This window comes from Nicotiana attenuata, unplaced genomic scaffold (assembly GCF_001879085.1).
Source record: "Nicotiana attenuata strain UT unplaced genomic scaffold, NIATTr2, whole genome shotgun sequence".
NCBI lineage: Eukaryota > Viridiplantae > Streptophyta > Magnoliopsida > Solanales > Solanaceae > Nicotiana > Nicotiana attenuata.
Window position 1 is genome coordinate 108,886 of NW_017673166.1, and position 12,652 is coordinate 121,537.

The following is a 12,652-nucleotide window of genomic DNA, read 5'->3' on the forward strand; positions in this document are numbered from 1 at the left end:
GTTTCGTATGCTTAGAGCCAGGTTGTTCATAGGTCCCTCATTTCAATTTAATGGCTAAAATATCCACTTTCTTTTTGCTATGTTTTAGTTTAAAAATAATTTTCTGTTCCGATTTTATTTCATTAGAAATAATAATCATCATCTATACTTATATATAGAAAACCTTTGCCTTTAGTAATTACCACCAAAGGATGTGGTGCAGTGGATGGGACTGCTCCTCCCTTAACTAGAGGTCTCGAGTTCGAGCCTTGGGTACGGAAAAATCCTTGGTAGTCGGGCTCCATTGCGGGTACCGGACACCGGATGGGAAGCCAAAAAAAAAATCCCGAGAATAGGAAATTCATTTATCTAAATGTGCAGTAGATGTAAATATTTTAATTTATACTTCTTGTTTATTAGATGTTGTGTGTTTCTTTTTTCCTTTAAGAGTAATTCATATTACGCTGCTTTGAATGTCAAAGACATAAACACAATTTTTTTAACACCAGTACAATCCCTTTCCACTGCTTTGTGACTGACCCTAATGCATCTGAAGTTCTTCATTCAAAGCCCATTTGACAGCATCCTTCCATGTTCAGTTCACCAACAATACTAAGCCAAGAGAGGTTTCTATAGTGAATCAGCCAGGCTAGATGAAAGCTGATCTCCCAAAGGTTGGAGGAAAAGGACATCTTTTCCTAGAGATTCGAAATGATCCATAAAATTCTGGATTATTGTAAATAACTCATCGCTCACAGTGAATTAATCCGTTGGATTTCTTGTAGAACTCTCCTCAATGCATCAAAATGCTAAAGTGTTGTAAAGTTTTGATAACTTGACAGTAGAGCTTCCTTTTTCAGTGATCTTGTCAAGTGCTTGAAATAAGTACTCCCTCCGTTTCATATTAAATATTAAATGATGTACTTTCCTTTTTAGTCTGTTTCAAAATAAATGACACATTTCTAAATTTGGTAATAATTCAACTTTAAACTCCTAATTTTACCCATTTTACCCTTAATGAGAAGCTTTTATAACCACACAAAAGTCATGGTCCCACAAAGCTTTACCCCTTAAGCTTTTAAGACCACAAATATCAAAAGTCTTTCTTTTTTTTCTTTAAACTCCGTGCGAGTCAAACTACCTCATTTAATTTGAAACGGAGGGAGTATTAAAAATGTTTACTTGGTATTGAACATTTTTCATTAGTCTTGTAAATATGAAAATAACATAAACATTGTTTTCGTGCGGGCACGGGTACGGGCCATCTAGTTTTAACAATATAATAAGTGAAAGTCGTTTTGGACGACGAAGGGTAAAACCGTCATTTGGATAAGTTAAAAACAACTGGCTTGCACTTTCTCCACTTATTTTCAGGTTCCATGCCCGTTTCTCCGAGAACTCTCCCTGCCAAACAACAAATGGAGGCTAAAAGAATACATGTACGGGAAGCCCTGGGTTTCCATCTTCAAACAATGTGAAATTTGAGTGCCAGCTCCACCTTTCATTCTAATGGATGCTAATTTAGGTTTGTTTTCTTTCCCAATAGCTCCTTACAACTTTCTCTTCCTTTTCGTATAATTTTTCTTAATCCCTAATATGTTATTTCCTTCTTTCTCCTATTTTTGGTCTTAGCTTCTGGGTTCGTGGATACAATTTCCTATCTTGATTCCAGTATGTTGGTGACTCTATGATTTCTGATTTTTGCTGAGTTTTATTCTGTTTTCCTGTTCTGTATTTAGTTGAGTATCTAAAAATGTGTGCATGCATGTCAATCGTTGTTATGTTTAGAGATAGATACTTAGGTACATGTTTTTCGGTATTGTTGAGGATGAATGAATTCTTTGAAGTGCCTATTAACGGTGAAATAGGTACACATGAATAAAGAGAAATACATAATCTATTTAGGAAATAAAGAAACCAAAAGACTAGCATCGTTGGGCACCCTCTGTCTCTTTGATATGTGATTCCTTCCTATGGTTGCAGCACAATTTGTCATGTTTTGGTTTTAAGTTATTTTAATTTTTTCCTTGTGGCATCATTGCAGAATTGTCAAAACAAAATATTTGTTCGAGGGTGCTAGCGGAAATGCTCCTTCTAAATGAGGTATGCCCCTTATTTGCTTGAAGTGCCTTGAAACAAAAGAGTTCTGGTCAACACCATGTCAAGAAGATGTTGGTAAACTCTATTTTTATAAAGTGCTCTTCACTTCTCATGACAAGAAAAAGATTCATATCTGTACTATTAAACAATAAGATCCTTTTGAATTTACATAGATATGGCTCTTTGGATCAACATTTAGTTGAATTCAGGACAAGCTATTATTATAAATACAAGATGATACGGAATCGTATAGAAAACACGTATATAGCAAAACACGCGGAATTAAAAATAAGAGCTAGACCTACAAATGATTGGAAGAACAAGAACCAATTAGAATAAGAAACATAATTACCTCTATGAACTCAATCAATTGTAACCCTAAACTATGAACATAAGAGCTAGACCCAGAATTGATTGGAAGTACAAGAACCAATTAGGATATGAAGCCTAATTACCTCTATGAACTCAATCAATTATAACCCTAAGCTATGGAACCCTCAAGAGATTGGCAACTCTTGAAAATCTGGATAAAGTAATTAAGCAATTAAGCATTCACTACTAATTGCTCACCAACTAAGACTAATTTAACACTAATGAAAGCAATAAAGAAATTAAAGACATAAACATAAATGCATTAATTAAAAGATAAGGATAAAGGGTGAGACTTACATGTCTTCAAGTTTATCATTCATCAAGTCTACCTAAAATAAAAACCATAAGGGCTATTTATACTAGAGTGGGTATTTGGCTACAAATGACCCAAATACCCCTAAGTTAATTCTAAGGAGCTTAGTCGATTATTACAAGTATAGCCTTCTTGATCTTGACTCCTTTAAAACACTCCAATGCTATGATGTTGACTTGGAAATAGTTAGGCATGCTCATCCGGCATGTATCATCCTCCCACACTTGAAAGAAATTCGTCCTCGAATTTGGACCTTGCAAAACCAAGAAAGGGACAAACATAAGTACCGGCCAATCACAAGAATCAAAGCATTGTATATCCAAGCTAAAAGATCAAAGATCACAATTTGGCACTCAAAAGTGACACTCTTATGATATAGCCATGTGTCATAATCTATAAAGAACACAACTCCAACACAAACCTGATTATAAGAAAAATAATATTCATTAGAAGAATCAAGAGAGTGTAAAGTTCCATGCTTCCAACAAACCACAATCTTGTAAAAACCTCAACAAAGTGCACACTTCTATGGTATAAACAAGTGTCATAAGAAGCAATAAATATCATACTCTCCAATTCAAAGAAATAAACTTCACCGTGATAAGAAACAACTCCAGGGTCAAACACAAATGTTAATCCACAAATATTTACACACTTTCCAACAACTTCACATGACAACTTAAGAGATATGCCAAGTTCATCATGAATCATCAAATAAAAAATATCACAATACTCAAAGTTAAAGTCTTTACCTCAATGGCCTTAGATAAACACAAGATAAGCATAAGCCAAACGTACATACCATTCTTACTTTTGTGCGAAACAAAAAGCTCTTGACAAAAAGTATGCCAAAGTGTTAGTTCAATACCTTTCTTACATTTAGCAACTTTCTCTTGTTGAACCTTCACAAAATAATCAATAAAGTTAAGTTCTTCTTGCTCAAAATGGTCACTCAAAAACACCAAAAAAAAAATACATTCTTACCTTTTCTCATAGAAGCATTAGCAAAATTCAACGAGAATGTTCTTTCAAAAGTAGGAATAAGAGAAGTAAAGCAATTAATACTAGTGCTAGCATCAAAAACTTTACTTTCCGTTTCACACTCAACTAAATCATCACATAAATATGCATAAGAGTCATCAAGATCAAATACAAGAGAAGTCAACTCATTGGAATACAAATGAAAGTTTTCTTCTTTTATATTTATGTCATTATAAGTAAATTGTTCACTCTCCAACAACGCATCTCCGCACTCACATTTTCTCATTTCACCATAAAAATTGAATCTTTTTGCCAAAGGAATAACAATAGAATCAAAAGAATCATCAACACATTCTTCTTGACTCATTTCTTTATAAAGATCAATACTTTCTTCCAACAACGTGAAAGTAGAGTCAAAAGAATCATCGCATGCATCATCCCATATAGTTGGGGTATCATAAGATTCAACATCACACAAATCACTAGCTAAGGAGTCATTAAACAAAGAACTAGAATCATCCAATAATGCACAAGAGGAAGCTAGTTGCAAGCCATAACTATTTTTCTCATTACAAGATAAAGAAATATCAAACTCATTAATATCATCGCTATCTTTTAAACTCAAAGTGTCACTACAATCAACTAAAGTATCATGAGTAGAAGGATAAGCTATTTAACCTTGAAGCTCTTCCAAAGTGAAATTCTCTTTACCTTGCACTTCCTCATTTATAAGTCCTCTTGAAAAGGTAGATTGATCCAAGCTCTTCAAAGTGGATTGAACTTCACTTAATGGTTCGTTTTCAAAAGTCTCTACACAAGTTAAAAAACAACTAGAGAAAGAAGAAAGATTAGCATTAGAACAAGAAAAATCCTCACTCTCTTTTTGTTCTCCGTCTTTCTTTTCTCTCTTTTTCTTTTCAAGATTTTCACTCTTTTCTTGTGACAACTTACTCACTTCACTCCACACTTTCTCTCCTTTTTCCACTCTAGAGTTGTCATTTTTCTCTCCCTTACTTCTCTCTATCTTTTGTCTCTCATCCTTACTTTTTCTCTTTGCATTTTTCAAGGATGTTCTCAAACTCATTTGGCCTCTTCCACTTTGGTCCACTTCATTCCCCCTATATTTATCATGGAAAACTTGTTGGATATTGTCCAACTCATTCAAGCTAAGGTGTCCTCTTGATCATGTTGAAAAAGTGGGTTGTTCATCATTCGAGGTTCTTGAGGTGATATGAGTAGTGGAGGAGGAAGATTGTACCTCCTTGGTAGTACTTGAGGCATATGTTGGGGAGGTGGATTCATTGGTGGTCTAGGTTGGGTCATTTGGGGTGGTGGTATTATGGATATGTGTGCTTGAGGTCTAAATGGTGGTTTGTATTGGTAGTGGGTAGGTGGTCGGTAGTTTGGTGGAGGAAAATAAGGTCCCTTTGGTGAGTGTGGTCGCTTTGGTAGGTTTTGTGGTATTTGAAAATGTTGGTTATGCTGCGGTTTTTCTCTTTGAAGCATTTGTCGCACTTGTGAAGGAGAGGGTGTAGTAGAGGAATTAGTAAGGGTCATACTACGCTCCTTCCTTGTCGCCTCATGTGAGATTCCTCCATCATGGAATTCAACCTTGCATTCGTTGTGTTGCCATATGCTAAAATTTGTAACTTTCTCCTTGGATCACAATTAAGACTAGATGTGTGTCCATACTACATGATACCTATAAAACGAGCAAACAAATTAGTAGTAAAGTCCTCACCAACTAACTTGATATCGCTCAACCCTCGTGTATCACACCTTGTACCAATTGGCTTTTGCGTGCTCAAAGTCCTATTCACTCTTGCCTTTTTCCGCTCAAGTAGTGAATGTCAAAATTGCTAGCAAACTTAATAGCCCATTTGGCCAAGCTGCAAAAATCGGCTTATTTTGAGAAGTGCTTTTCTCAAAAGTACTTTTGGTGAGAAGCAGTTTATGTTTGGCTAATTAGTTTGAAAAGCACTTCTGAGCAGCAATTAGTGTTTGGCCAAGCTTTAAAAAACTGCTTCTAAGTGTATTTTTCTCAAAAGTGCTTCTCAGAAAAGTGCTTGTGGAGAGAAGCTACTTTTTTCTGCTTCTTCAAAACTGCTTCTGCTTCTCCTCAAAAGCACTTTTTTTCCTTCCAAAAGCTTGGCCAAACACCTCAATTTTTGGCCAAAAGTGTTTTTTCTTTTGGCAAAAAAAAAAGCACTTTTGGCCAAAAAAAAGCTTGGCCAAACAGGCTATAAGTCCCAAGGTTTCACAAAAAGTTCCAACCGTCTTCGGGGTGGAGCGGAAGTTGTGTTTTCACAAGGACGGAATTAAAAATCAAACGGACATGAACCAAGCAATTCACAACGAAAATAAAGAGAAAAGCACGAAAGAAATGGCACGAAATAAAACAAAGCACACAAAGAAACTAGAATTAAACTCAATATGAACTAATATCAAGTTAATCTAGTTGAGATTTTAAAAACAAGAAGAAGAAAAAAAGATTAACTGGACAGAAACTGGAACTGCTGAACTTCTGAAAAATGCTGGAAAAATTGTTCTATGGCAGTATTCACCAGTATTGCTGAAAGAACTGGACAATTCAAATTTCAGCTTCGAAACCGTTCTCAAAGAAGCCAAATCCTCAGCTCAAACTCTAGTCCAAAGCTGCAGATTTTCAGCAGCTAAATCAGTGGAGAAACAGGCAAACTCAGTTCATACAATTTTCAGAACATCAATTGACTCCCAGCAGTAATTGAATTCTTCCAGCAAAACAACTGAATTTGCAGCTTGTCACACCAGCCGTGCAGAAATTACGAAGCAACAACTGTGCATAAACTGCAGCTAACAATGTAGAAAAACTGGTGCAACACTTGTGAAGGAAGGGTGCAGAACTTCAGCCAGAAATCAACATTGTTAATCCCTAGTCAAGTAGTTTCAGTTGTTTTAGACAATGAGTTCTCAGAACTCCTTCCTAAATCTACTTCTCAATAAATAGAACTATCACAGATGTGCAACTCAATACTCGGAAACTTGGAAAATCAACAGATTCAGTTCTAAGTTCTACCAGTCGATTAATACCACAACTGCGACTAAGTTCGAGCACAACTCATAATTTAAACTCATCAGCAGAAAAGATGAATTCAGTTCAAAAAGTTAATCCCAGCAATAAGAAACAGGATGACATTCACTCCCCTCAGAAATCTAGTCGAAGTCTTCGAGCAACAATAGCAAAATTTCAGCAGACTTGAACTAAAGACCACAGCAGAACTTCACACAAGTATTCAGTGCAGTAGTAGACACTATCAAATTCAACTAAAAACTTGACGACAAGCTCTTGATCAAAATCCAACAGCAGCTAGTCAAACTTTCTAGTACAATTGAAGTTAAACAACTCAAAAACTCAATCAAGAACTGAGCTCCAATTCTACAGATTCTGTCACCGAGCAACAAGGAACTCGAGTCGACTTCACGGATTCAAATCAAATCAACTCAGAAAGATCGAGTCGATGTTCTGTTGAAACTCACTTCTCTTCAAATTTTAGAAATCAGAGATGGAGAACAGTTTTAAACTCAAGGAATCAAACCTGATTTGTTGCGACAATTCTCAGCTGCTCGAATCGATTCGAATCAGTCCGCAAAGTTCTTCAAATTCGCAGCTGGTGTTCTTCGAGTTCTTCAATGGCAGGGAATTTGATTCTCACTCAATCCTTCACCAAATCGAACTCAAACTTTGGATTCGACTTCCATGTAACCCCCAAAATCAAACCTCAGTGATCAATTTGTGCCACAATGGCCTGAAACGAAAGACCCCAGTGGTCTTCTTCTTCGCACAACTCGGTTCAAAATTCAAACCAAAACCCTAGCAAATCAGAGTTAATCGGACTAACCCTTCATATTTCACTTCGTTTCAGTGTTTCCGACTAAAAATCTCGAACACCCAATCGATTTTGGACCTCCAATTTTTTTTTAGATTCAAAACAAACCCTAGTTTTTTTTTTCGGTTCAGCTGATGTAAATTTTGGGTTCAAATCTTCGAATCCAAACCGAAAAGTAATTCGATCTCATAAAATGAAGAAATCACAAACTGCAGAACCAGAATCGACAACGAGAACAAGGAAATCAAAGTTTTTAAATGAAACAGTGATGAACGAGGCATACCATTTTTGTTTTAGTCACAAACAAATCGGATGAACAGTAAACTTGCTATTTTTGGATTTTCTATTTTTTTTTTCAGATTTGTTGATAATCAAAACAAAGAGCCAAGGATTGATAAAACAATCCAAAATCTTTGCCTGATACCAAAATAAGAGCTAATTAATTGGAAGAACAAGAATCAATTAGAATAAAAAACCTAATTACATGAACTCAATCAATTGTTACCCTAAACTATGAAATAAGAGCTAGACCCAGAATTGATTGGAAGAACATGAATCAATTAGGATATGAAGCTTAATTACCTTTATGAACTCAATCAATTGTAACCCTAAGCTATGGAACGAGATTGGCAACTCTAGAAAACCCGAATAAAGTAATTAAGCAATTAAGCATTCACTACTAATTGTTCACCAACTAAGACTAATTTAACACTAATGAAAGCAATAAAGAAATTAAGACATAGACATAAATGCATTAAAAGATAAGGATAAATGGTGAGGCTTGCATGTCTTCAAGTTTATCATTCATCAAGTCTACCTAAAATAAAAGTCTTAAGGGCTATTTATACTAGAGTGGGTATTTGGCTACAAATGACCCAAAGCTATTTATACTAGAGTGGGTATTTGGCTACAAATAACCCAAATACCCCTGAGTTAATTCTAAGGAGCTTAGTCAATTATTACAAGTATAACCTTCTTGATCTTGACTCCTTTAAAGCACTCTAATGCTATGATGTTGACTTGAAAATAGTTAGGCATGCTCATCCGGCATGTATCACAAGGCCTGACAAGTCATTGTAGAATTGGTATTTCAGAACATATCGGGCAGCACAACAAGACTACAACAAAGCATCAAACTGGATTATTTAGGTAATGTCAAAGTCAGGAACAGAACAAGAAGAGGGCTTGGTGAAACTCAATTGCAGGAACTCGGGTATGTACTTTAGTGAAATTTATAACTAGATGCGACACAACACTTACATCGAGCCTTACAGTCTGAAAGTTGAAGGTTCTCTCTTTAGGAAGTGGCGCAATATAAATGCCATACAGAATATTCCAACACAGATGAAGCATCATAAATATCAAGAGCATATAACATTCCATTGAATGCAAACTTTACTGTACATGGAAGGAATGAGAATATCCATTAAATTCATTGTGTGATTTGTATCGAGAAAGAAGTCCAAAATTTATAACTCTCTTACAAACTCAAATTACCTCTTGAACAAACACAGATTACCTCTTTGGTCAAATTTTTGTTGGTGATAAAGTGTGATTGTCTTTGTATATCTTTGATTGTTTGAACTTTGATGTGGGATGTATTGTAGGGCCACTATCGAACGGTAGAAAAAAAGCTTGACGTAGAATATCCTTAAATAGGATCCAACGAAGGGTCAGAAATACTTAACGCGAATGTTTTTTCAAAATTTTCGAACCGCCATAAGTGCCTAAAAATGCTGACTATGATATAAATGATGACACTGTACAATTTTGAATTTATTCTTTTTCCTAAATACGTTAAAATATTTTTTCTTTGATGTGATAAATGTGTCAAATTGAAGAGATCTGTAATCAAATAAACATTATTATATTGGGTGTTGTTGCTGATTTCTTCCTTTTTGGAGGAGTCCTTTAGTATCAATTCACTTTTACTTTTATATGTGGCCTAACAAGTTCAATTTTGCTTTATGGGTCATAAGCAGTGGAAGTATTTGTTCTTCGCGTTCGCGAGCAGAGTATGCGAACACGTAGTTGTGTGATGTGGTTCTTCACGAAGGCATGGACAAGGTCGCTTTCGCATAGTGTCTATGAGGCGGAAGCTGGACCTCACGTTTTGTTCATCGCGAACGCGCGTGTGGTGTCGTTTGCGATCGCGTAAGTCTGAGGGCCAGTGCATCGTATTCGCGTGGTATTTTTGTGTTCGCGTAGAGTTAATTTCAAGGGCAGCTGAGTTTTGCTTCGTGATCGCGAGGCTATTTCCGCGATCGCGATTAAGGAATCACTGGGCAGAATATAAACTTTTCAAAAACGAAGGTTAGCCATTTTTATCAAAACTTGAGTTTGGGAGCTCGGATTTGGACGAGATTTTGAGGGATTTTCAGAGAAAGCTTTTGGGTAGCGATTCTTAACTCTTTTATGGTTATATTTCACTAATCTATGGTTGATTTCATCATTTAATTTCGAATTTGGGTTGAAAATTGGAAAAAATGGGAAAAAGTTCTTCAACTAAGATTTTGAGTTTTGATTGAGGTTTTTACATCAGATTTGGATCATTTTGGTACGAGTGAACTCGTGAGAGAATGGGTGTTCATATTTGGTAACTTTTACCCGATTCAGAGACGTGGGCCCGGGGAGACTTTTAGGACGATTTCCTAATTCCTTGCTTTAGCTTTAATTTCATTAACTAGATTAGTTTCTTATAGTTATATTCATGGTATGTAATTGATTTGGCTAGATTTGGGCCATTCGAAGTCAGATATTTATGAAAAAAGCATTGTTACGGATTGATTTGAACTTGGTTCGAGGTAAGTGGCTTGCCTAACCTTTTGTGGAGAAATCCCCTTAGGATTTGGTGTTGTTATGATATGTGAGCGCCGTGTACGCGAGGTGACGAGTGCGTACATGAGCTATTTGTTGAAAAGCCTATTTTTTATTGAATAATAACCTATTTTCATCTTATTGAGTATACTAGCTTGTGTAGTTATCCTGTTAGCCTAGAATAGCATGTCTAAATTCCTTAATAGCTTATTTGAGCTCTTTGCAGCATGTTTAGCCGATTCATGTTTCTTTCTTGACTTGTACTAAGCCTAAACTGTATGTTTCTTGCAGTAATTGCTATATTCATTTGTTTGAGCTGCGTATTTACTTTGAGACTACGGGACGGTATCCCGGGAGATCCTCTCCACATTTACTTTTGAGACTACGAGGCGGTTCCTCGGGAGTTCTCCCTGCACATTTACTTTTGAGACTACAAGGCAGTTCCTCGGGTATATTAACTTTTGAGACTACGAGGCGATAGCTCGGGAGATCTCTTTGCACATATATTTTGGGACTACGAGACGGTATCTCGAGAGATCCCTGCTAAAAAGTTTATCCAAAACTTATTAGACATAACCTTACAATATATAGTGGTAGCCATTTATGAGATGTGTTTCCTGGAATTTCTATCTTCCTTCGGAACAAAGGAGCTCTTAGCCTCTTGAAAATGATGATATACCTTGATTTCTAATGGTATACGACAAAGTGAATCGTAGGTTCTAACAAAATGTATCCTCGAATGTAATAGCGAGGTTCAACACCCTAACTTTTGCTGCAAGGTAGAATCAAACAAAGAATATTGTAGGACATATTAAATAGAAACGGGATCACTTCTAAAGGAGACAAATATGCAGTTGACATTGAATGTAACACATTTACCTGTTTTGACCAGCAGATGCAATTCCCCTATTAGCACTTTCTAGCTAGCCATCTTTGACTGCTTTGACCAGCTCAGTTAAGCATAGACATATGCCACTAACTCATTATATTGCTAATCATTAATACTTACATGTAAGATTTATTTATTTTTCAGCTAACCAGGAAGCTATAAGTTCTTATATTAACATGCTTCAGCTGACAAATGTAAAGTTCATATGCATCATGCACTAAAAAAGTGTTGCGTTTTTATTAAGGGGTGTGAATGGGAAATGGAAGATGCACCTTTTAGATTGCACCTCTCCATATCACCCATCCTTTGTCTATAAATTTAAATGCTTGGCCTCATTTTTCAGATATGAAATCAGACATGGAAAATCTGAAATCTTCTCTCCTCTTTTCTACATTGTTGCATTATTTTCTAAATAAACATAAGTGTCAAGTGTGATTTACTCTGTTTGTTGAGTTCGCTGAAGTTCTGTGATTTGAAGTGCCGCTATCACAGAATAGTTATTCCATTCTATCCTGGGAGGAATTAATCCGTATACCTTGGGCAACAGTGAGGGGATTAAATTCCTTAAGGACACACTGTGCATTCAGTGGGCTCGGAATTATTTCACGTTTTGTTTATTGAACTAACGTTTGTTTACTTTTCTGATTTTGAACACAGTAATACCAACAATCTTAAGGAATTTAATATTCTCTTTGTTCGTCTTAACATTTGTTTGATGGAGACTCAACGAGAAAGGGATAACGTATCCTTTGTATGATGGCAGAGTTATGTTCAAATTTAGTGAAATAGTCCAAATAACATGGATATATTCATATGCACATGAGTCTCTAGAGGAAAGAAAATGCAGATAGATGACTATCTTTTACACCTGAGAAGCCATTTGAATCCAATAACAAATTCATGACTTCAGTGATGCTTTTAAATTGGAGTCTGTTTCTGCTTCTTTGGCACATGGTCAAGACACGAAAGGGAAAAGAAACGGACTATATTTGTGAAAAGGTGCAAAAGAAAAGGGATTGCACCTCCTCAAAATTCAGTACGTTTTTTCATTGGGAGAAACGACTACAGAGATGGCTACAACATCTAAACAACAAATTTCGAAGTGGGGTTATTTTTTGGAAGTACCCGAAGACTTCATATTGTTGATTCTAATCGATAAAGTAAAATTTCAAAACAGTTAAGGCAATGACTTGAGGAGAAAGTGGCTATATAACGGGTTAAACTTTCTTTACTCTATTTAATTTTAATTTTTTATCCTTTAAGATTTATGATATCCTACTTCTATAAATTTTAGGATAGATATTTATTATGTGATGATCTCATATTGCTTATTTA

At 35.8% G+C, this 12,652-nt stretch overlaps 1 protein-coding gene across 4 annotated transcripts; it reads left to right on the forward strand.

Annotated features, from left to right (window-relative positions):
• Window positions 1-1,357: 1,357 nt before the first annotated feature.
• LOC109215616 lies at window positions 1,358-11,590 on the forward strand. 4 transcript variants are annotated; one of them, XM_019379716.1, is made up of 4 exons: window positions 1,358-1,504; window positions 2,024-2,082; window positions 8,706-8,824; window positions 10,720-11,590. In XM_019379716.1, exons 1-4 carry the CDS (start codon window positions 1,489-1,491, stop codon window positions 10,907-10,909), a joined length of 384 nt encoding a protein of 127 aa, XP_019235261.1. In that variant the 5' UTR covers window positions 1,358-1,488; the 3' UTR covers window positions 10,910-11,590. The 4 variants fall into 4 exon arrangements, 3 of the variants coding, with proteins under 3 accessions (XP_019235261.1, XP_019235262.1, XP_019235263.1); XM_019379717.1 differs by lacking the exon at window positions 10,720-11,590 and adding an exon at window positions 8,913-9,083; XR_002066378.1 differs by lacking the exon at window positions 10,720-11,590 and having other exon boundaries at window positions 6,347-9,083.
• Window positions 11,591-12,652: the final 1,062 nt, after the last annotated feature.

Excerpts from the sequence above, each read along its gene's own strand:
- LOC109215616 (XM_019379716.1), top strand. Across the intron at positions 2,083-8,705 it reads AAATGCTCCTTCTAAATGAG|AACATATCGGGCAGCACAAC; the intron begins GTATGCCCCTTA and ends TTGGTATTTCAG. Across the intron at positions 8,825-10,719 it reads ACTCAATTGCAGGAACTCGG|TAATTGCTATATTCATTTGT; the intron begins GTATGTACTTTA and ends TGTTTCTTGCAG.